Source organism: Lithobates pipiens, unplaced genomic scaffold, assembly GCF_037356315.1.
Source record: "Lithobates pipiens isolate NorthernLeopardFrog02 unplaced genomic scaffold, aLitPip1_a1.2 Scaffold_19, whole genome shotgun sequence".
In the NCBI taxonomy this organism is placed as follows: Eukaryota; Metazoa; Chordata; class Amphibia; order Anura; family Ranidae; genus Lithobates; species Lithobates pipiens.
Genome location: NW_027507764.1, coordinates 301,081,667 through 301,103,971, shown reverse-complemented (window position 1 = coordinate 301,103,971; position 22,305 = coordinate 301,081,667). Strand labels below are relative to the sequence as shown.

Here is a 22,305-nt window from a genome sequence, read left to right as displayed (position 1 = left end):
GCACTGATTCAGGACCCTATTTTAATACCAGTGCATTAGAGGTGAAATCTTCCAATGGTGACAATAGTTCTGGTGACCTGGGGGTCCCCAAAGGATTCCCTTAGTTTGCTGAGCTTTCCCTTCACATCCTGTTTTGGCTGTGATACAGGGTATGAAGGTATATCTCTCCAATGATAAATGACAGGGGTTATGACCCTACCTTACGCTATCCAAAATGGGGAAAAAGCTTGCCTATCGTTCTACTTTAAATGATGGCTGGGCAGCGCCGCTCTCGTTCTGGGAGGTTGTCATATGACGTTCACCCAGAATGACCGCTCTCACACGCCTGTGGGGGGCGCGCATCACAGCTATCGGTGGTGCTGTGTGTCAGTCAGACACACTGCTACACCAGCTCGGTAAAGAAAATCTAACAGAGGCTCTTTACCACGTGAACAGCCATGTAAAATCATGTCTGATCACGATGTAAACAGAAAGAGCCATTGATCAGTGTTTATCAGCGCAGCCCTCACTCGGATGCCCACCCAGGAACACCAGTATGCAGCCAGGACCACCAGGGATTGGCACCATCCTGGACCACCAGGTATGCCACCCTAGACCACCAGTGAAATGCCAGTCAGTGCCAAGCCAGCTGCCAATCAGTGCCCAGGCAGCTGCCAACCAGTGTCCATCCCCAATGCCTGCCAGTGCCCATCCCCAATGACTGCAAGTGCCATCAGTGATGTCTATCAGTGCTGCATATCACTGCCACATATCAGTGACCAGCAGTGCCACCTATTGGTTGGTGCCAAGCAGTGCCGTCTATCAGTGCCACCCATAAGTACACTTCAGTGCAGATTTTCAGTGCCCATCAGTGTCGCCTATCAGTGCCCATCAGTGCCCACCAGTCCCACCCATGAGTGCCCATCAGTGCCATCTATCAATGCCCATCCGTGCTGCATATCAGTGCTACCCATCAGTGCCGCCGACCAGTACCGATCAGTCCCGCCTATCAGTGCCCATCGTCAGTGCCCATCAGTGTCCCCTCATTGGTGCCACCTCATTGGTGCCACCTTATCAGTGCCCGTCAGTGCCGCCTTATCAGTACCCATCAGTGAAGGAGAAAACTTACTTATTTACAAAATTTACAAAAACAGAAAGAAAAGCAAAAAAATTTTTTTTTTTTTAATTGTAAGCCTTTTTTTATTTGTTTACCAAAAAATTTAAAACGCAAAGGCGATCAAATACCACCAAAGTAAAGCTCTATTTGTGGGAACCAAATGATAAAAATTCTGTTTGGGTAAAGTTCAGCATGACTGCGCAATTGCCATTTAAACAGCAACAGCGCTGAAAGCTGAAAATTGGCTCGGGCAGGAAGGGGTGTAAGTGCCTGGTATTGAGGTGGTTAAGGAGTTTGAAGACTGAAGATCTGTGATGTTCTTAAAGACAAAGTTCTACTTTAAAAAAAATAATAATAAATGCACATCATTTAAAAAAAAAATGTGCATTTTTCTACACAGCACCCACAATCAGTGGATTTCAGCTGCTATGTCAGACACTCCTGCAGACACTCAGTACAGCTGTCTGCCTGTACCTAGACCAGTGATGGCGAACCTTGGCACCCCAGATGTTTTGGAACTACATTTCCCATGATGCTCAACTACACTGCAGAGTGCATGAGCATCATGGGAAATGTAGTTCCAAAACATCTGGGGTGCCAAGGTTCGCCATCACTGACCTAGACAGTTACTGAAGCTCAAGAAGCATCAATGAACTACAAGAACACTACCAGCACCCACTCAGTTTATTGAGAAATACAAACTGCTTACCGGCGGTGGAAGAAAGCACTTGTAGTTTATTCATTCATAGACCACTGTGAATGAATGAGACAGCTGTGTGAGCAGAGCCCCGTACAGCTGCATTGTTTTTAATTTGTGATAGTGGATGCTGGGAGAATATCATGCACTTCACAGTAACATGATACAAAAGATGAACTTATCCTTTAAAAGCTATCTTTACTCTTGCAGAACACTGACAATGCTTACAAGAACTCTCTTACAACTTACTTTTCTGTGTTGATGGCCTAGAACAGTGTTTCTCGACTCCAGTCCTCAAGACACCCCATGTTTTCAGGCTTTCCATTATTTTGCACAGGTGATTTGATCAGTCTCACTGCCTTAACAATTACCACAGCCATTTCATCTGAGGGAAATCCTGAAAACATGACCTTTTGAGGCGCCTTGAGGACCCGTGTTGAGAAACACTGGCCTAGAAGATGTTGTGACAGAAATTTCCAGAACGGCTCTCATTTCTGTTCATATGCACAGATCAGCTGAAGCTGCCTGTAAAAGGTGTTTCACTTATATGCCCTTTTAAAGTGGTTGTAAACCCAATAAAAAAAACAAAAAAAAACTGCAAGACAAAGGCATAATGAGCTAGTATGTATAGCATACTATTACTATATTACTTACCTTAGATCGAAGCCCCCACAGCGGTCCTCGTTCACCGCTTCGGCCAGCGACATTTCTCCCTGAAGTTACTTTCAGGTATCGTGGCTCTGGCGCTGTGATTGGCTGGAGCTGCAATGAAGTCACTCCCGCACATGTCATGTATGTGCCGTTGCTTCAGTGCGCATGTGCCGATGATGTTGGCACATGCATATACAAGGGATAACTCCTAAACCATTCTTATTATAGGCTTACCTCTAGCCTTATTATAGGGTTACCTGTAGCAAAAAGTGTGTTGTAAGGGTTTACAACCACTTTAAAGGAGGACTTCTCCTTAAGATGACCATACAATATTCAGCTGGTACAGCAGGGATTAGCAGAATTTTGAATCATACATGGACAGACTGGTGGTACAGAAGTCAGTCTACCAATCCATTCCTGTACAACCAGCTTCTTCAGATTTTCCTTGCTCAATCTTTGCTGTAGTCTATAGCCGGCAGCGCTGATCAGTGTATTCTGATGGCAGGGGAGTTTACCTGCTGCCACTATACAAGGTCTAAGTGAAGAAGATGCCACATGGAGTGTGTGGATGGAGGAATTGAGTAATTTTCTTTCCCTCAACCCACTAGTTGAATGAAAAAAAAATACTCATTTATGGGCTGCTTTAGTGTGGCATTTGAAAGTGCATTAAGGATTTCACAAGAGGAAACATCCTTCCACAGAAGAGGGCTCTAAAACCCAGGGGTTTTTGCTTCCTCGAAAGGGTACCTCATTGTTTTCCATATGCTTAAACTTCAAGGCCAAAATTCAGCTCTTTGTTGCGGTGCAAAACATGGAACACAAAGCCCACCAAATTTACCTCCAAGCCTCCTTCACAACAAATGTATCCTCTCACAGGGGGAATATTTGTTACCGTTAACATTCCTCTGGGTCCCAGATGTCCCAGCACTATGGGTTAAATCAGTGGTTTCAAACGGGTACAAAACAGAATTTCAGGCTCTGCTCCCTCATTGTTTTGTTCTCTCAATGCAAATAAAATATGCCCGAGAACAATCAAATTTACGGGTGACCTTGGACCATCTCTTGTTCTTGGGAGTAGTTGTTTCCGGTCACTGGTTCATAGGAGTAGATTCAAATGTGTTAACATTACCAAAGCCCAATGGGGGGGGGTATTTGTACTATACTGGATCTAAAATCCCTAAACAAGTTCCTTCATGTTCATAAGCTTCACATGGACAATGGGAATACTTCACATCAGTAGACATTCAAAAGTCCTACCCCCATGTCCCAGTGTATGCACTTTATAAGTGTTTTCTGCTCTTCGCAGTAGGAGACAAACATTTACAACTTTTCACATTTACATTTGGCCTATCCTCTGCACCCAGAGGGGTTTGCTCATACTCAGGGCATCCAAGTTACGAGGGAACCTAAATAACCTTCTTCTGAGGGATTCATTTCTCTCAAAACTGTCTGCAAGCATCCAAAGAACTATTCAGTTTCTTCAGGATATCAGTTGGGTAATCAACTTCCAAAATCTGCCCCCCAGCCTTCTCTTCATATGGAATATATGGGCCTCATCTTAGACAAGGCCCAGGCAAAATTTTTCCCTCCAAAAAATAACCTTCTCTCTTTAAGGTCTCATGTTCAGACCTTAAAATGGTTGTAAACCCAGTGAAGTGAACAGCCTCACATGATACACAGAGATTAAACATATCTTCCTACATACCTTTTACTTGTTTATCTGCAGTCTTCTCTTGTCTACAACCCTTGTCTAAAAAAAAGTGCAGATTTATGATAAAATCCTTATGCATCTGTGAGGAGTAAGGAGGAGAGTATGGATAACTGCAGTTACAGTCTGTGAAAGCTGATCGGGGTAAGGGACACACCTCCTCCACATAGGCAGAGGAACTAAGGAGCACGCAGAACAGTATTCTCAATAGACAAGCTGTGTGCTTATCTCCCTCACCATCATAAATTTTATCTCATGTGTCGGGAAAACTTCTTAGGCCGCGTACACACGCGGGGACTGTTCGCTCAACTTTGTTTGTCAAACAGTTTCAGCGGACAGTCCGCTCAAACTTAGCATGGACAGACTTGCCCACACACGATGAACGAACAGTCCGCTGAAACCGTGCGCGATGACGTGAACGGCACGTACGACGGGACTAGAAAACGACGTCCTATACACTGCAATGCAACCTTCGGCGTGTAAATCCTTTCTGTGCATGCGCGGAACTTAGTTTGACGAACAAGCCTACACACGAGGGGACTGTTCGCTGAAACAAAGTTTCAGCGGACAGTTTTTCGGAAATTCCGAAAAACTTTGTTCAGCAGACTGTTCGCTGAAACTGTCCGCTGAAAGCCCACACACGAGCGGACTGTCCGCTGAAACACTGTTCAGCGGACAAAGTTGAGCGAACAGTCCCCGCGTGTGTACGCGGCCTTAGAAGTGATCTATGCTGATATTAGAGGGACGCAGCACCAGAGAGAAATTACACATTTAGCTTTGGAGAGACAAAAATAAACACTGTAAATATACGTGCTTAGTTCAAATTTCATGACTGGGGTTTACAACCACTTTAGGAACCAAAAGGCATCTCTCTGTGAGATTCTTAATGAGTCTTGGGCCTCTTGGGGCTGTGCCCTTCACTTAGTTTTATTCAAGGTCTCGCTGTTGGCTTGGAACACACAACCTCCATCTCTCAACTTCCCAATGCTTCTCCTCAATTAAGCGAGGACCTCTCTAGTTTGGTGGATTGCCAATCTAGCCTTGGAAATATGAAAGTAATTTCTCCTACATTTATGAGGGTACCAGGAATCAGGCAGCCTTCAAGGAAGTAAGTCTGATCATCTCCTTTGCAGAAAAACACTGTCCAGCAATCTCTGCTGTTCATATCCTGGGATTGGACACTTAGAAGGTGTATTTCCTCAGTCATCACTGCCTAGGCCAAGAAGAATGGTCCCTTCATCACAACATCTTTAACTTTCTGTGTTGGATTTCTTCCTTATAATGTGAGTGGTGGCAAATTAAGGATAATAATTATGTGAAATATAGGATCTGCTGCAGTTAAGGGTTCCCCGCTAGATAACGTGGGGCAATATGAAAAATGGGTATAAGAGATAACTCCGCCAACCCTAAAAATTACTAAATACTTGTCAGAAACCATGAATCAGACTGAGACAAAAGTACAGTTAAATCACACTTGTTTAATAAAAATAAAAAAAGGTAAACAGATTAAACATAGTCAAAACATAGCCAGAGTTTAGGAACCAGAATGGATAGTCAGACAAGACAAAACGTCTGGGAGCCAGAGAACAGCATAGTAGAACAGCGAGCAGAAACTGGAGCCAGAAGGAATGTTAGCCAAGCAAGTCTTTAACAGGAACACAGGAGAGCGTCTCTAGAGATGTGACCAAGGGGAAGGCAGAGATCATCTGGACTGGACGGCTTAAAGTGGAAGTAAACCCACAGTTAAAAAAAGGCATGCCAGGAATGCTAACTGTACATTGGCTGTGCTCTCAGCCAAACTATTAAACCATCCAATGGTTGGTGTCATAACGAATCACATGTGCAGCACCATAGCAGTTGAAGATTAAATAGAGGCAAAGATGGCAGCTTCCTTGGCTGAAAACGATAGGGGAGTTTACTTCCACTTTAAGTAGGCAGGACCGACGAGCAGGACCATTAACAGGTGAGTCACTGTGAAGACATAGGAGCTAGAAATTAGCCGACAGCTGAGCATCCAGCTCAGAGAAGGAAGGGCTGGGCCCAGCCCTGACAATACTATGTGCTTAAACCACTATATCATACAGTACATGTGAATATATAAAATTATACAAATATGTAAAAATATTTAAACATATGTATCACAAAATGTATATATAACAGAGGGTCCCATTGCTGCTCTTTTTCATAGGTATTGTATCCCTTGTGCTCAAAACTCCATGCTTGTATACACCATCGATTTGTGATTCACCATCACCACCACCTTCCAAGGTTTCACCAGAAAGCAATCATAAAAACACCTCAATATTATGCCAGGATTAGTTTTCCTTCCATAGGGTATACCACAGGTTTATCAGCAATGATCACAGTATTCCATCCATGCCTCAACAATCTCCAAATCTCATGAAAAACAAATAGCCATGATTGCGCAATATTTTTAACTTTATTTGTATTATATAAAAATCGTAGATGGATGCACTCACATGTTAGTGTGCCTATAAGACAGGCACAAGTCTATCCAGAATTCTGAGTAAAGCCTTTTGCTTGCCCTCCCATCTGTAGGAACTGGCGTTGCAAGCATCCCTTTGGTGTAGGTCAGTGGCAGGAAGTGACGTTGATGCTATTCACTGGCCTTCAGCCTTATTGAAGACACTGTCCTTCCTTCCTTGTGTCCTTCTCCTAAGAATCCCAAGGAAATTGCTCTTATTTGTTTGAACATAGCCATCAGAGACTAGCTAAAATTTACTGTCTCTGTTCTGCAAATTGAATCTTTAATTTCCTGCTAACAGGAAAAGACACCCTGCTTCCAATCAACTTTTGTTAGATGGATGAGAAAACACATTGTAATAGCTTATGCTCAAAAGGATACCCTCAGTGCCCTTACCTGCTCACTCGACCAGATTGGTGGGGATTTCCAACAGCAAGCATTTGTTACTTAGCTTTGTGCTTCAGTTCATACATTCTCCAAGTTCTAGCAGGTGGATGTGAAGGCCTCTGCAGATGCAGCTTTCAGCCGCAAGGTTCGTTCAGATGCACATTGAGTTGGGTCAGTGACCTTTGTCTGTTTTTGTTGGTCTCATTGACATGGTTTTTTTTTTGCCTTATTGTTGCTCATTCTCTGAATCATTGCTTGGGAATGCCCCAGGGTCTATGAATATCTAGCCTGTGACCTGTACTGTAGAAATAAGATTAAAGAGGAAGTAAACCCTGATGGGTTTACTTCCTCTTTCATTCCCTGCAAAGGCAAAGCATAATGGACTACTATGCATCGCATAGTAGCCCATTATGGGTCACTTACCTGACACAGGAGCCAGCGATGTCACCGCTGTCCCCTGTAGTCTGGCGCATCCATCTTTTCGGTGGGGTCTCGCAGCTCCGCCGCTGTCATTCGGCGGAGCCGCAATGACGTCACTCCCGTGTATGCGCACGGGAGCCGACACGCGCGGCAGCTCCATTGTTGGAAATGCCGCGCTCAGTGCGCCTGCACGCCACTATCTACGGCGCATGCGCCGTAGACAGCGGTGCCAGTCTTCGGGCAAATATCTCCTAAACCGTATAGGTTTAGGAGATATTTCTTGGACCTACAGGTAAGCCTTAATCTAGGCTTACCTGTAGGTCAAAGTGGTTTGTAAGGGTTTACAACCACTTTAAAGGAATTTTAACTTACCTGTAAGTTCCATATCATGGTGTAGAGTACAGGACACTGTCCCCTCTGTTCCTGTGTTACTCTGCACTGCTTGCTAAAAAAATTAGGTCTTACAGAGTGGGATCTAGGGGTATGCCCAAGGAGGGCATGTCCAAAATTTTTGCTGAAGGTAGTATAAACCAATGTCTATGAATATTCAGCCTATATCCCTAACTGTGCACCAAACTATGGAATTTACATATAAGTCAAAATTTATTTTATTACAACACCTATATAATTTTAAATATGTTTTTTTCACTATTCACTATTCTATTAGGAACAGATTTTACCTTCTCTTTCAGGGGCTGGTAAAGCTCAATCAAAGGACAGGAAATCCTAAATAGTTACACTACAACAAAAACTTAAATTTTGAATTAGTTGTTTCAACTGAGAGACCATAGACCCAAGTAAGACTATTCTAAAAGTAAGAGCAGACAAGATCATGCCATATGCTTATCTATACACTCAGTGTATTATACTTTATTTACATTAACTTTATATATTGTGGGATTTTAAAATGTGTTTGTTGTACACTACATACAATTTAATACATCATGCTGCACAATCATCAAGCAATGCATGAATAATTATCACAACGAGGCATAGCAGACAAACCACAAAAAATGCATAATTGGAACTGCAGGCCAAGAAGTCTCCAAAGAGCATTCCACTGATTACGGTCTTTCAATCGCAAAACATTTCATCATTTTATTATGCAAGCTAAATAGTAGTGGGAGACACATACAATTATTTTTCCCCGACTAGATGTCTCATAGATTGCCTTGCCTTTAACCATTCATGACTGTTTATGGCTAACTGAATTAAAGTAGTATTGTGTCTGGATTTTTATTCAAACAATTGTATTCACTGATCTTTTTCAGGCAGCTGCTCTATATGAATTGGCCTAAAATATTGGTTGATGCCATGCTGAATTTGCCACAAATTACTTAAAACTAGTCCCAGATCATTCCTCCATGGTCATGGAGGTTTTCCCCTGCATATTACTCACTTATTTATGCATCTCCCTTTTCTTTCCCATAAAAAATAAAGATATCAAACCTTGAAAAATATTCTTTGCTCCCAGTTCACAAAGTGCAAATTAGAGCAATAAAAGTTGTTTAGTAAATGATCATATCCTAGTTACTTATTCCATTGTATTCTTGAGACAATAAGCATAAAAAACAGCCGTTTCCCTCATCAGAAAAGGACTGAATTGTTTAAATCTGGTTTAAGTTAATTTATTTTGTATTTTTACAATATTTCTCCCCTAGGAAGGCATGTTGTTCACATTCAATGCCCATCAACATTCTTTATGAGGCATTTATTGTAAGGGAAACTCTAGATTTGCAAAGAAAAAACAACAATCATTTCCAACTCAACACATAGCCAGGAAGTTTGAAAACTTTATTGCTGATCTTTTTGTGTATATTAAATCAGGTCATACTAGTGCATTTGTTAAAACTGTGGAAAATACAGAAAAAGAGAGTTTGGAGGTGGAGGTTTGAAGTGTAAGCACCTAAATATTAGGATAAATGTGTAAGAGTTAATGTTAAGGTCAGGTTGATTTTATAAAAGTGGAGAGTGCAAAATCTGGTGTCGTGCATGGTTGCCAATCAGCTTCTAACTTACGCTTGTTTAATTAAGCTTTGACAAAAAAAAAAAAATGGAAGCTGATTGGTTTCTATACAGAGCTGCACCAGATTTTGCACTCTTCAGTTTCAGTAAGGCCAAACATAGATGGTTTGAATTCCTGCTTAACCAGCTAGGATTCAAACCATCTATGGGAATGCCAAATGTACCAAGTTGAGCGATCAATTAATTAACCAGCCTGCCGGATCTTACAGTACTTGCAATTGTCGCTAACAGTAGCAATAATCACTGTCTTCTCCCAATACAATGACTCGGCAGGATGGATTCCACTGTCAACACTGTCTGTGTTGGTGGGGGAATCAAGGAAAGAAATTTGCACCATGTTTGGTCGGCTTAAATTAACACCTTTGTGTTGTTTGAAAAACATTGGGACCTACATTATGTGTTGCACTTAGGGTGTGCTTAATTGTTAAGGTGTGATTTAGAGAAATCTTACAAAATAGGAACAGTTGGGGAGGTGTACAATTTACCCTTTTTTCAGACCAAAAAGTACCAGTGCCAAGCACTAGAAACCAAGACCCAACATACTAGAGAATGAAGAAAATAAGTCAGATGATTTTTTTTTTCCCTGTATAAAATAAATAATAATTGCATAAGCCCTAAACTAAGCTGTAGGGGTTGGCAAACAGTAGTTGTTGCGTGAGTGTGGCTGAAAGGTTGACCAGTAGTGTCAGGATGATTCAAGTCTATCTGGCTGTCCATGCACTCGCTATTCACATTTGAAGTTATTCTAATGTTCCTTATGAAATATATTCATGCTAACATATATGTACACTTTCAAGTGCAACACTTTTTAATCAAACTTCTTACAGAACTGCATAGTCTGCCAACGTCACTGGCCTGGGATATTTATGCATTACTAGAACTGTTAAAGCCATTGAGCACTTCTAAATATTGAAGAAACTGTAAAACTCTTTTGCATATGGTCACAGTCCTCAAGAAGTAAAAATTATGAATGTGCTGGGCCTGTGCAGTCAATTGACATAAGAATTTAGGCAATTTTTACTCAACACATCAGTGGTCCTCTAGATTTATGTTACACATATGTCTGTCTTTGTTGCACCATTAGCTCACTAAATGGACCATTCAGCCAGAGAATATATGACTTCTTAATAAACAGACTTCTTGACTGCAAGCTACATGGGGAGGTAACTGTTTAGTGTGTGGCCTTTTTATGTTTTACAATTGATATTTTAAGGGAGTATAATGTTAACAAAATGGTTATTTTATCTCAGATTTTCTGCCTTAGGGCATACATGTTCTTCCAGGAGTATTTGCTGGCTAAGGAAAAGGATGAAATTGGCTTATTCATGTACCGACTGCTAGATATTTTTACGTAGTTCAGCTATACTGGTTTACAAGATTTTAAAAAATATGTTTTTCTGTGTGTCCAGTAAGTCATTGTATACAAAGAATGTAGTTTAATTAGGGGTGGGGCATTCATTTAATATGGGCGTTGTTTTACAAGAGGCAATTTGTTAACCTGTTATACAACTTAATTTAAAATACTGCCTAAAAATATTTAGAAAACATTCCACGACACTGAACTTTCTGCTGAGTATGTCAACACCTACTGTAGCTGCTGATGTGTTGAAGATTTGTGTAGGCGGCAAAAATCCTGTGTAACAAAATGGGTTAGGAGGCATTATATTGTGGCAAATTCTACATTACATACTGTGTTTCCCTGAAAATAAGCCCGGGTCTTATATTAATTTTGGCAACAAAAGACCCAGTAGGGCTTATTTTTGGGTTAGGGCTTGTTATATGCTGTCTTCTCCATCTCCCTCCTTGCCTGTCAGGAATCCCCAGTGGCCAGTGGAACTGAGTTAAAAGTGCCTATAAAATCCTAAAATGCACTGCATTACAGCACTATACAATGTAAACTGTCCATGTTAAACATGGTAGAACAAAGCTGGAAATCTTTACTAAACTAATAGACACAATGAAAAACACTGTGGAGCATCCTGGGAAAAGTTAAAATTAGAAATTATCCATCACCAAACTTTTTTTGACCCACTGCAATTAAGGCAAGAAAGGTGCCTTATAAGAGCTGCTGCATATATCCAGCTTTATGTCTAGTTCAGGTAAAACTGGCCATTCACTAAGCAGATTTCAGCCATTTCAAAATTTGATCAACCCAATGTCTTTCGACGGAAACACAAGGAAGCTAGGTGGAAAATTGTTGGCTGAACAGTTCCTGCATCCAACCCTGGGTGTATGTCCAGTTTAGGGCTAGCCATACATTAACTAATAATTCATACTGGTATCTGTGCTATTCACATCCCAAACACAGTCAGTAGCATATCCACTGCTTCTTTGCTTGCAGAATTAATGGTAATGGGTGGAGGGAGCAGTTGCTAAAGCCATGAAAAGTAAAAACTCACCTGCTGTAAAAACACACAAAAAAAAAGAAGAGCACAGTCTGAGGATCATTTATTCCACAACTCTCTTTACAGGGGGGGAGACTTAATGATTCATGTAGGTCCTGGCTGCTAATCACATGAGCTACAAAGACAAGTTTAGATGACATGCTCTTCACAGCATAGTAGTAAAATGACTCAGTCCAAGTGTAAAGAATTGCTTTTACTGCATCAGCTGTTAGCTGTAAGTAGTAGATATGAAATATGCATTTGTACCTAACATATTTACTCATCTGAAGTAGACAATAAACAAAAACAAATCTATGACTGTTCAAATTTATGTCTGTTACATATTAAAACAGTTACTATTATCAAAGGCATAGCACGGTATGTACTTTCAGCTGGATATTTTCGGACTCCTGATTTCTTCCTTGGTTTGTGGGAAATTGAAACTTTAATTATTGATCTTGTGAATACCAATAAATAGGTTTTATAAGGAAAGACCTTTGTGATATAAAGTACACTAGAAGAACAGAAGAAGGGCAATTTACATTTAAAAGGCTTGAATAAATATGTTTAAATAATACCACGCAAACAATTACATTTTCCTGTAACTGGCAATTATGTGTCTGAGATTATACCTCCTTATGCAAACCATAACCCCACGCTGAACCTATATACCACAATCACTGATCTACATGTATAATTTATAATAAGTTATAATGCTGCTGCCACTGTACTGCTTTGGCTGGCAATTAAATGTATCTGCGGTGATGCTTACTTCCTGAGATAGTCAAATCTTTCTGCTTTTTTGTGACCACCACTTGATGTCTGCATGTCACAAACGAAAATTGATTGTATCTGTTTGATAGTAGAGACCCTGTCCCCATACCAGTTTCAACAACAATCTTCCCATAGAATTGTATGTGCATTTAACTTATATTAGGCATGGGGGGATCCATAGTGAAGAAGGATCTGGGGGTTTTGATAGATCATAAGCTCAATAATAGCATGCAATGCCAAGCTGCGGTTTCCAAAGCGAGCAAAGTCCTGTCTTGTATTAAGAGAGGTATGGACTCCAGAGAGAGAGATATCATTTTGCCCCTGTTCAAATCATTAGTAAGACCTAATCTGGAATATGCAGTTCAGTTTTGGGCACCAGTTCTCAAAAAGGATATTGGGGAACTGGAGAAAGTGCATAGAAGGGCAACCAAACTGATAAGAGGCATGGAGGAGCTCAGCTATGAGGAAAGATTAGAGGAACTGAATTTATTCACTCTTGATAAGAGGAGATTAACCTCCCTAGCGGTAATCCCAAGTCTGGCTCGGGTTGGGAATTTACTAGCAGGAGCGGTAACCCCGAGCCAGACTCGGGATCGCATCGCTGGATGCAGGGGAGGACACAGGGAGAGTTACTTACCTTGTCCCCTGGATCCAGCGATGTCCCCTGCGCTGTGTGATCGAGCTGTCCTCCGCTCGATTCACAGTGCCGAATGCCGCCGAGCTCCACTCCCTGCGACGTTACGGCGCACGGGAGCCAAGAACGGCGGCAAATTCAAAAAAGTAAAAGTACATAAAACACACACATCACTGTAATCTTACAGATTACAGTACTGTATTAAAAAATACACACCCCCTTTGTCCCTAGTGGTCTGTGCAATGCCCTGCATGTACTTTTATATTATAAATACTGTTTTTTCTGCCTGGAATTTGGAGATTGTCCATAGCAACCAAAAAGTGTCCCTTTTTCAGTGTTTTAGGATTTGATTACATTATTGAATAATTTTTATTATTCTTTATTATATTATAAACTTTATCATACCCGGGATGTCTGCTAGACTCTGGTTCGCCAGATTTCCATGCAAAATAATTGTACCGCTTTCAGCACCTAATTCCAGACTGAATCATACCGCCAGGGAGGTTAAGGGGGGGTTTGATCAACATGTTCAAATATAGGGAGGTTAAGGGGGGGTTTGATCAACATGTTCAATATAGTGAACTTGGTGTTGAGTTATTCACTTTACAGTCAACAAAGAGGACAAGGGGGCACTCTTTACGTCTAGAGGAAAAGAGATTTCATCTCCAAATATGGAAAGGTTTCTTCACAGTAAGAGCTGTATAAATGTGAGACTCCCTGCAGAGGTGGTTCTGGCCAGCTCAGTAGATTGCTTTAAGAAAGGCCTGGATTATTTCCTAAATGTACATAATATAACTGGGTACTGACGTTTATAGATAGAGTTGATCCGGGGAAAATCCGATTGCCTCTCGGGGATCAGGAATTATTTTTTTCTCCTGCTTTAGCAAATTGGATCATGCTCTGCTGGGGTTTTTTCACCTTCCTCTGGATCAACTGTGGGTATAGAATTAGGTATATGGGATTGTATGATATTCTTTTTTTTGTGGTTGAACTGGATGGACTTGTGTCTTTTTTCAAAATGACTAACTATGTAACTATGTTATTTATCTGCAAAATCCTCTCTTGTGTAGACATCTGAAAGCTCTGAGACTGCTGCTAGGTACCGTCATCTTGGATGTGATGTCAGCTGCCCCAGCAGACCCCGAGCTGTCCCCCAAATGTCACTTATTCTCCTTTACTCCTCCCCCAGCAGATACATAAAAGGGAGGGATTTGGAGGGATGGGGAGGGGGGGGGGGTTAGTTGCTGGGCCAGCACTGAGGGTAAATAGCCATTTCCAGAAGAAGAGATGACTATATAGCGCATCCCCTGTAGAAGCCACTGGTATAAGGATCCCCAACCCTGCACAGTCAGTCGCACCGAATTTCCACAGGCTCACTTGAGATAGGAAAACAGTCCAGAAACTTTGGTTTTTATGTTTTAGGGGTTAATAAACTTGGATGGGGATGGGATGATTATGGGATGCCCACTTGACTGGAACAAACTTCTTCAGGGACACTTGAACTATATACACTATCTGTATACACTCCTTTTTCTCCAGAACATCACTTGCTTGCCGAAAACAACACAGACCCAGCTGGAACACTGTTTGATGAATCTGGCAAGGCACTCAGCCAGATCAAGCAAAACCCTCTTACAGGCAGGTACAGCGGGCCCCTTTGGTGTGAAGAGAAAAAGTCAGTGTCCAGCTACATTTCTGTGGTTACTGATCCCAGCACCACCTTTTCAGGCACTGCCAGCCTGCCTGGCTGAAGTTGCCCCTTTCACTAGCCTTCCTGGCTACTTCTCCACAGTCCTCCCAGACTGTCGCACACACCAGCCACATGGCTGTCTTCTCCCTGGAGATCTTGCTGTCCTTACTATTGCTCCCATGCCTCTAGACAGGACTCCTCTGTGTGTCTTGAGAGGATCCCTCCAGCACCCAAACCCCAGGCCCGAGGTCACCCCCCAGACTCGTGGGTTACTCTCAAGGGCCACTGACAGCCTTCTCTGCACTCCATCTCAAGCTTACACCCAAACTCCACTGCGCCCTGCTGGCCTGACACTGAGTATCTAAAAGGGATCTACCCCCTGCCAGCCCATTTTCTAAGGATTGGCTTGGGTCCTCCTCAATACTCCAGCTAGCTCCTCCTATCCTCCTACCATTCTTCTGGAAGCTTGTCCAAGGTTCCAGCAAGTAGGGGGGTACCAGAGGTGCTGCCAAATGGGTCACCCAGCCTCCCTGAGTCACTCACCCTGACCCAGATTCAACCCAGCCTGGCTCCCAGCCAGACCAAATTTACCTACACTATCAGAAAACCTATTTACATTAGCACTCTACACTAGCGGCTGCTACAGCTATAATGTGCAAGGGGCTGTGCTAGGGAACTATCTGTTTGGCATACACGTTGCTTTTCAGTATGCTTTACTAGTATGCACCAGGCAGGCTTTGAGAACATGACAATCTCAGTGGAGACATAAGACTTTTGGCTGGGCTAGTCAAAGATACCAGAAATGCTGTCATTAGAAAATGCATCAGTTAGCACATTTAAGGTAAGAGGGTTGAACAACGTGCTGTAAAATGAATAAGCTCTTAATGGTGCAGCAGTTTTAACATATATATGTATATATTCACAGTATATTGCAAACATACATATTATAAACATATAATACTATTTTGCAATTATGTAAAAATATAATCTATGTTTGTTCAAGTAAACTTTTAGACCCCATTCATACTAGACATAAGCAGAGACTTGTGATCTTAAGCCGGCCATACATGGATTGGAAATCAGCCAGTTCAGCAGGGACTGACCAAATTTCAATCCATGCATGGGCAGGGTTGTTCTGTACAACCAGCCTGTTAGGTTTTGCCTGTCTATAGTTGACAGTGCTGATTAGTGTATTGTGATGGCAGGGAAGTCTCCCTACTGTCAAAATATAAAGCATCAGCGAGCAGGATCCCCCATTCACATTCAGTGTGTGGATTCCCCCAATCTAGTCTTTTTTTCTAGTTCCTCTAGTCCGATGGTTGGAAAAAAAAAGACTCATCAATGGGCTGCTTTACAGAAGTGAGTTTTTTCTGCATGTTTTCTGTGCATTTTTATATATGACCTATAGAATAGGAGTATGCCCAATAGACTTTTAAATGAGAGCGTCTGAAAATGTGCAGGAAAAATTTAGCAAAAAACATACATTTTTTCCCCGAAAGAATACCATGTACTTCTTTGATCTTCTTGGCGATACACGACACAGTACTCAGGTGTGAATGGGCCCAATGAAAATGAGTGTTGTGGTGCTTTGGGAATCAAAGCATCAAAATGTTCAGGTATTAATGGGACCTAGTTGACTTATCCAAATATATATAATATCTTTTAATGTTTGCATCAGGTAACTATATCATATCTATAAATATTTTGTTTTTCATTCTATCACTATGCCTATAGAGTGAATAAAGAATGTTGGTTAAAAAGCAAATATGGCTGTTTGCACCTCTGCTAACTAGAAGTATTTTTAATTGGTTCCAGTGGTCTTATTTCTATCTTTGCTTTTTATTTTAGGCAAAGGCAGCTCAAGCATCTCATCCGACGTGAGTTCAAGTACAGATCACACACCGACTAAAGCCCTCAAGAATGTGGCTACTAGTGAAGGTACACATCTGGTCCTCATAAGAATATGCTTTTGTCAGTCCGTGGAGTTAAAAGATTTTTGTCTATGCTGGCAGTTTGCTGCTATTACTGCCATGAAACTGAATGTCCTTAACCATTTATTTAAACAATATATTTTGACTCAGTATTCTAATAATAGAATTGCAAGTTTAGTGTTTAATTGCTTATTATTACATTTTGTGGTTATGCACTTTAGAGCTGAATTTCATTCATGGAAAAGTCAGGAAATCTAGACTTTCCTCTGTCAAGCTTAAAAAAGTAATTGACTTTACCTGATCTGCAACTATATCTATAAACCAACAAAAAGTCAGAAGTCCTTTTAGCAGCTGTGCTTTTTATTTTAAATAAAGGAACCCCCAACCAGCGTACAAACACAAGAAATACAAGTTTGTACTATAAAACAAATTGGCTACTGCTACTTAGCTACCTACCAGCATGTAGCCTAGTATATGTATAGCTAAACAGTTAATTTACTGGAAAGCATATGGAAGGGCAAAAACCCTTCACTTTTGTTTTTTTCTACATCTGTGCCCTGTTGGGAAGATTTAACTTCACTTCCTGCCATGGAAATACAACAGGGAGCAAAAAGAAAACTCTTGTAGACAGTTATAACTGGAACAAGGGTCTTCATTGGAAGATGTATCTAAGCTCTTGTTCTGGTTGGAATATTGGATTCTCCAAAACTTTCTGTCCTACTGGCATTGGTCACCATGGGAAATGGAGAGGGTGAAGCCCCACACCATCCTTTATGTTTTCTCACTTTAATGAACAGGTAAAGGGCTTCTAATTACCCCTGAGCTATTTCACAAGAGGCTTAGGTATGGAAACTCTAGAAACATTAACATGTACATGTTTAGATACATCCTGAACCTCATATTACTTCAGTTCCACCATTTATTAATAAGCTGTTTTAGTGAGAAGTATATTTTAAGGAATATTCCCTTAGCATAGTGAGCGTGGTGAAAATTGCTTGCTAAGAATACCTAATCATGTGCAAGGAAACAACATTACTATTGCTTGGGCATGAAAATCAGCAGAGATTCACCTCATTCGCTGAGCTTAGGGAAAATCCCTTGCAAAGTGAACAACCTTTTTGCATTTAGTAAATCAACCTCACAAACTGTGGATAGCTGAAGCATGCTTCTTTAGCTAAATCCATGATTGTAAATGTCATTGATTCGATCATTTCAGTCATCTCCTTTAACTATGCATCAGGAATATTAGGCCATAGTTTGTGAAGAAAGATATTTAAACCATATGTGGTTCACTACTTATGTTTTACTGTATATATTTTTCATAGTTTATCTCATTTTGGCATGCTTAGTGAACTGCAAAGAAATTAATAAAAAAAACTTGTGGGGTTTAGAAAAGGTAGCTGTAATCATTAAGCACCACTTACCTGCTTTCCTTTTATATCCTGGATTGAAAAATTGACAGTGGGAATCTGTTTGGTTGTTGTGGGAAATATCTCAGCATTTTAAATTCAGGATTCCTCTTTAAGAAAAAACACTTTAAATGCTACTGTGGGCAATAGTGAATCTAGACGCTATAGAATAAAATACAGATCTACAACACCCTAGAAACGATAAAAACATATACAGATCAACAACACTGAACAAACATTTTATTTTTAGATGTTTTTCATTTATTGTCTTATGATAACAATACAGACAGATATATTCATGCAGCAGCCAGTAGTGTATTGTTAAGCTTTTATTACTCTGACTCTGATCCTGTCATTACAGCCTCACTTCACTGAGTTGAAGCACCTTAGCTTCACAGCTCTTTGACTCCCGGAGGTATTTGACCCTTCAGTTGTGTTGAATACCTGTTACAACATCATCCTCACACAAAGTGGTTCCTGACAACTGTTTGGTCCTTTAGTTGCATAAGAACCTGTGGTGGAAGCCACAGCAGGAAAGAGTGGCGTAGTGACATGGTCACTTTAAGGTGTATTTCCACTTTTGCAGCCACATTGGGATAACACCTACTTTATATTTGTTACATAAATTAAAATACAGAATGGAGCAATCAAAGACTGCTGAGAGCTGGGTTCTCAGTCTTCAGTGAACAGAAAGCCAGTGTCTTCCAGCGCTCATTGGAGCACCAGGCTATGAAGTGGGCAGGAGGGGCTGGCTCAGGCTCTCAGCAGCTTGCTGAAAGGCTGAACCAGTTGCTGGAATCTGGGTGGACCCCGAAATTACCCCCGGCTTTAGCCTGCTGTCAAATGAATACAGGTCACATGAGTGCAGAATGAAATGCACTCCTGTGATCCCCTAAAGCCCCATTTTTCCTTTAAGCCTATCTGTACTGCACTGGCAGATCATTTTATTAGCTGTAAACTTGATTTCAGCTCTTTCTGTCCTAGCAAAAGGCTTGCATGCTAATAAGAGGAAACTGACTTTATCTCCCACTTTGAAATTGTTCAAATAGTTTGAGTCCAGCGTAAAACCCTGCTTGAAAGAAGCAGGTATAACGGTAAGAAGTATTTTTTTTTTTTTAAATGTCGGTATGCTGTCTGAATAATAACAACTAACAGATGGTTGGGGGTTTCTCAAATGCCAAAAGTGAAAATATGCTTTAAAGTGACACCAAACTGTGGTTTAAGAAGAAAGAATGATATTCAACTATGTAGTAATGGCTCAAAAAAATACCTTCTATTGCTCACAGCCTCTTGAAATCTCCAAATTCCTTTGATTTTGCTGCTGTGATTCGACTTTCTGTTTTAGGGTGGCTATGTCTGTTCTCCATGGTCATATTATATGTGGGGACGTAGCCATCCTCTCTTGAGTTCACTACCAAGATAGATCAGGGACTATGGATTATGGACTTTAAGATGCGTGGTGTGCAGCTCACATGGCCCCCAGTTAACATGAACTGCTAATTTAAAACAAACAGAAGTGAAACTGAAAAGGTGAACGTTGGGAGCTCACAGAGGACAATACAAGGAGACAGAAAATCTCATGATTCATGAAAACTGGAATACTGTACGGGGCCATTTAGTAATGGATGTGTATAGTGAATAAGGATAGCATTCAGTGTCACTAAAAATAGGGGCATAGAGGTAGGAGTCATTGGTTTCCTGTAAAAGTCAAAAGGATTTGCATTTTATATCATTGTTTGATATCTACAGAACTATTGACATGCAATCTGACCTGAAGGTAACCCCTGCTTATATATTTTTTTATCATATGCTCAGTTTCCCGGAATAAACAGGTTTACTTTATTAAGAGCAATAATGATGTGATGATAGTGATCAGAATAGGTTTGGTTGTATAGTTTCTGCACTTTGCTCTTTACTATATGTCTGACAGATATGGTTATCTATAAACATATACAGTGGTGTGAAAAAGTGTTTGCCCCCTTCCTCATTTCCTGTTCCTTTGCATGTTTGTCACACTTAAGTGTTTTCGGAACATCAAACCAATTTAAACAATAGTCAAGGACAACACAAGTAAACACAAAATGCAATTTGTAAATGAAGGTGTTTATTATTAAAGGTGAAAAAAAATCCAAACCATCATGGCCCTGTGTGAAAAAGTGATTGCCCCCCTTGTTAAAACATACTATAACTGTGGTTGTCCACACCTGAGTTCAATTTCTCTAGCCACACCCAGGCCTGATTATTGCCACACCTGTTCACAATCAAGGCATCACTTAAATAGGAGCTGCTTGACACAGTAAGGTCCACCAGAAGATCCTTAAAAGCTACACATCATGTCGAGACCCAAAGAAATTCAGGAACAATTGAGAAAGAAAGTAATTGAGATCTATCAGTCTGGAAAGGGTTAAAAAGCCATTTTCAAAGCTTTGGGAATCCAGCGAACCACAGTGAGAGCCATTATCCACAAATGGCGAAGACATGGAACAGTGGTGAACCTTCCCAGGAGTGGTCGGCCGCCCAAAATTACCCCAAGAGCGCAGCGACGACTCATCCAAGAGGTCACAAAAGACCCCACAACAACGCACAAGGAACTGCAGGCCTCACTTGCCTCAGTTAAGGTCAGCGTTCATGCCTCCACCATCAGGAAAAGACTGGGCAAAAATGGCCTGCATGGCAGAGTTCCAAGGAGAAAACCACTGCTGAGCAAAAAGAACATCAAAGCTCGTCTCAATTTCTCCACAACACATCTTGATGATCCCCAAGACTTTTGGGACAACATTCTGTGGACCGATGAGACAAAAGTGGAACTCTTTGGAAGGTGTGTGTCCAAGTATATCTGGCGTAGAAGGAACACTGCATTTCATAAAAAGAACATTATACCAACAGTAAAATATGGTGGTGGTAGTGTGATGGTCTGGGGCTGTTTTGCTGCTTCAGGACCTGGAAGACTTGCCGTGATAAAAGGAACTATGAATTCTGCTGTCTACCAAGAGATCCTGAAGGAGAATGTCCGACCATCTGTTCGTGTACTCAAGCTGAAACGAACTTGGGTTCTGCAGCAGGACAATGATCCTAAACACACCAGCAAGTCCACCACCGAATGGCTGAAGAAAAACAAAATGAAGACTTTGGAGTGGCCTAGCCAAAGTCCTGACCTGAATCCTATTGAGATGTTGGGGTATGACCTTAAAAAGGCCGTTCATGTTCGAAAACCCTCTAATGTAACTGAATTAGGACAATTCTGCAAAGATGAGTGGGCCAAAATTCCTCCAGGACGCTGTAAAAGCCTCATTGCACGTTATCGCAAACGCTTGGTTGCAGTTGTTGCTGCTAAGGGTGGCCCAACCAGTTATTAGGTTTAGGGGGCAATCACTTTTTCACACAGGGCCATGATGGTTTGTATTTTTTTTCACCTTTAATAATAAACACCTTCATTTACAAATTGCATTTTGTGTTTACTTGTGTTGTCCTTGACTATTGTTTAAATTGGTTTGATGTTTCGAAACACTTAAGTGTGACAAACATGCAAAGGAACAGGAAATGAGGAAGGGGGCAAACACTTTTTCACACCACTGTATAGGATTCTTAATGGGAATGGGTTGGTCTGTTCTGGAGCTTTTACAACTCAGGCAATAACTAAATGGGAAATTCTAGAAAAGGTTAAGTATGTAAGACTAGTCCACTGTTGACCCTGCTTACCAATGAGAATTCCAGCCACACTGAGTATACACTCTATTTTTTCCTTATGAGCTCTTTCTGTTTACTGGTGACCTTGGGCTACAGCAGAGCCACCGGTGCATTTCCTTGGCTTCCTAACTTTCAAAAGAATAAAACACATAGTTAAGTATGTCTCATCGTTTTATTTTTTTGTAAAGGCTTTTGGAATTCTGGAAAAAGCTTTATGGAATAGGTCCAGATAAATCCTCATTGGTTCATTCTTCATGGCTTCCAGCCAGCCTCTGTTTAAAACAATTCAAGAATGTTATTTATTTAATGTTTTTTTTTTCTGTGCTA

At 41.0% G+C, this 22,305-nt stretch overlaps 1 protein-coding gene across 2 annotated transcripts in view; it reads left to right on the top strand.

The window, feature by feature from the left end:
• FBXL7 (F-box and leucine rich repeat protein 7) overlaps nt 1-22,305 on the top strand; it is a 290,290-nt gene that overhangs the window by 89,336 nt on the left and 178,649 nt on the right. For both annotated transcript variants that reach the window (XM_077492025.1, XM_077492024.1), the window contains one exon: nt 16,800-16,889. In XM_077492025.1, coding sequence (XP_077348151.1) covers nt 16,800-16,889 — 90 coding nt within the window. The remainder of the gene's footprint in view (nt 1-16,799; nt 16,890-22,305) is intronic.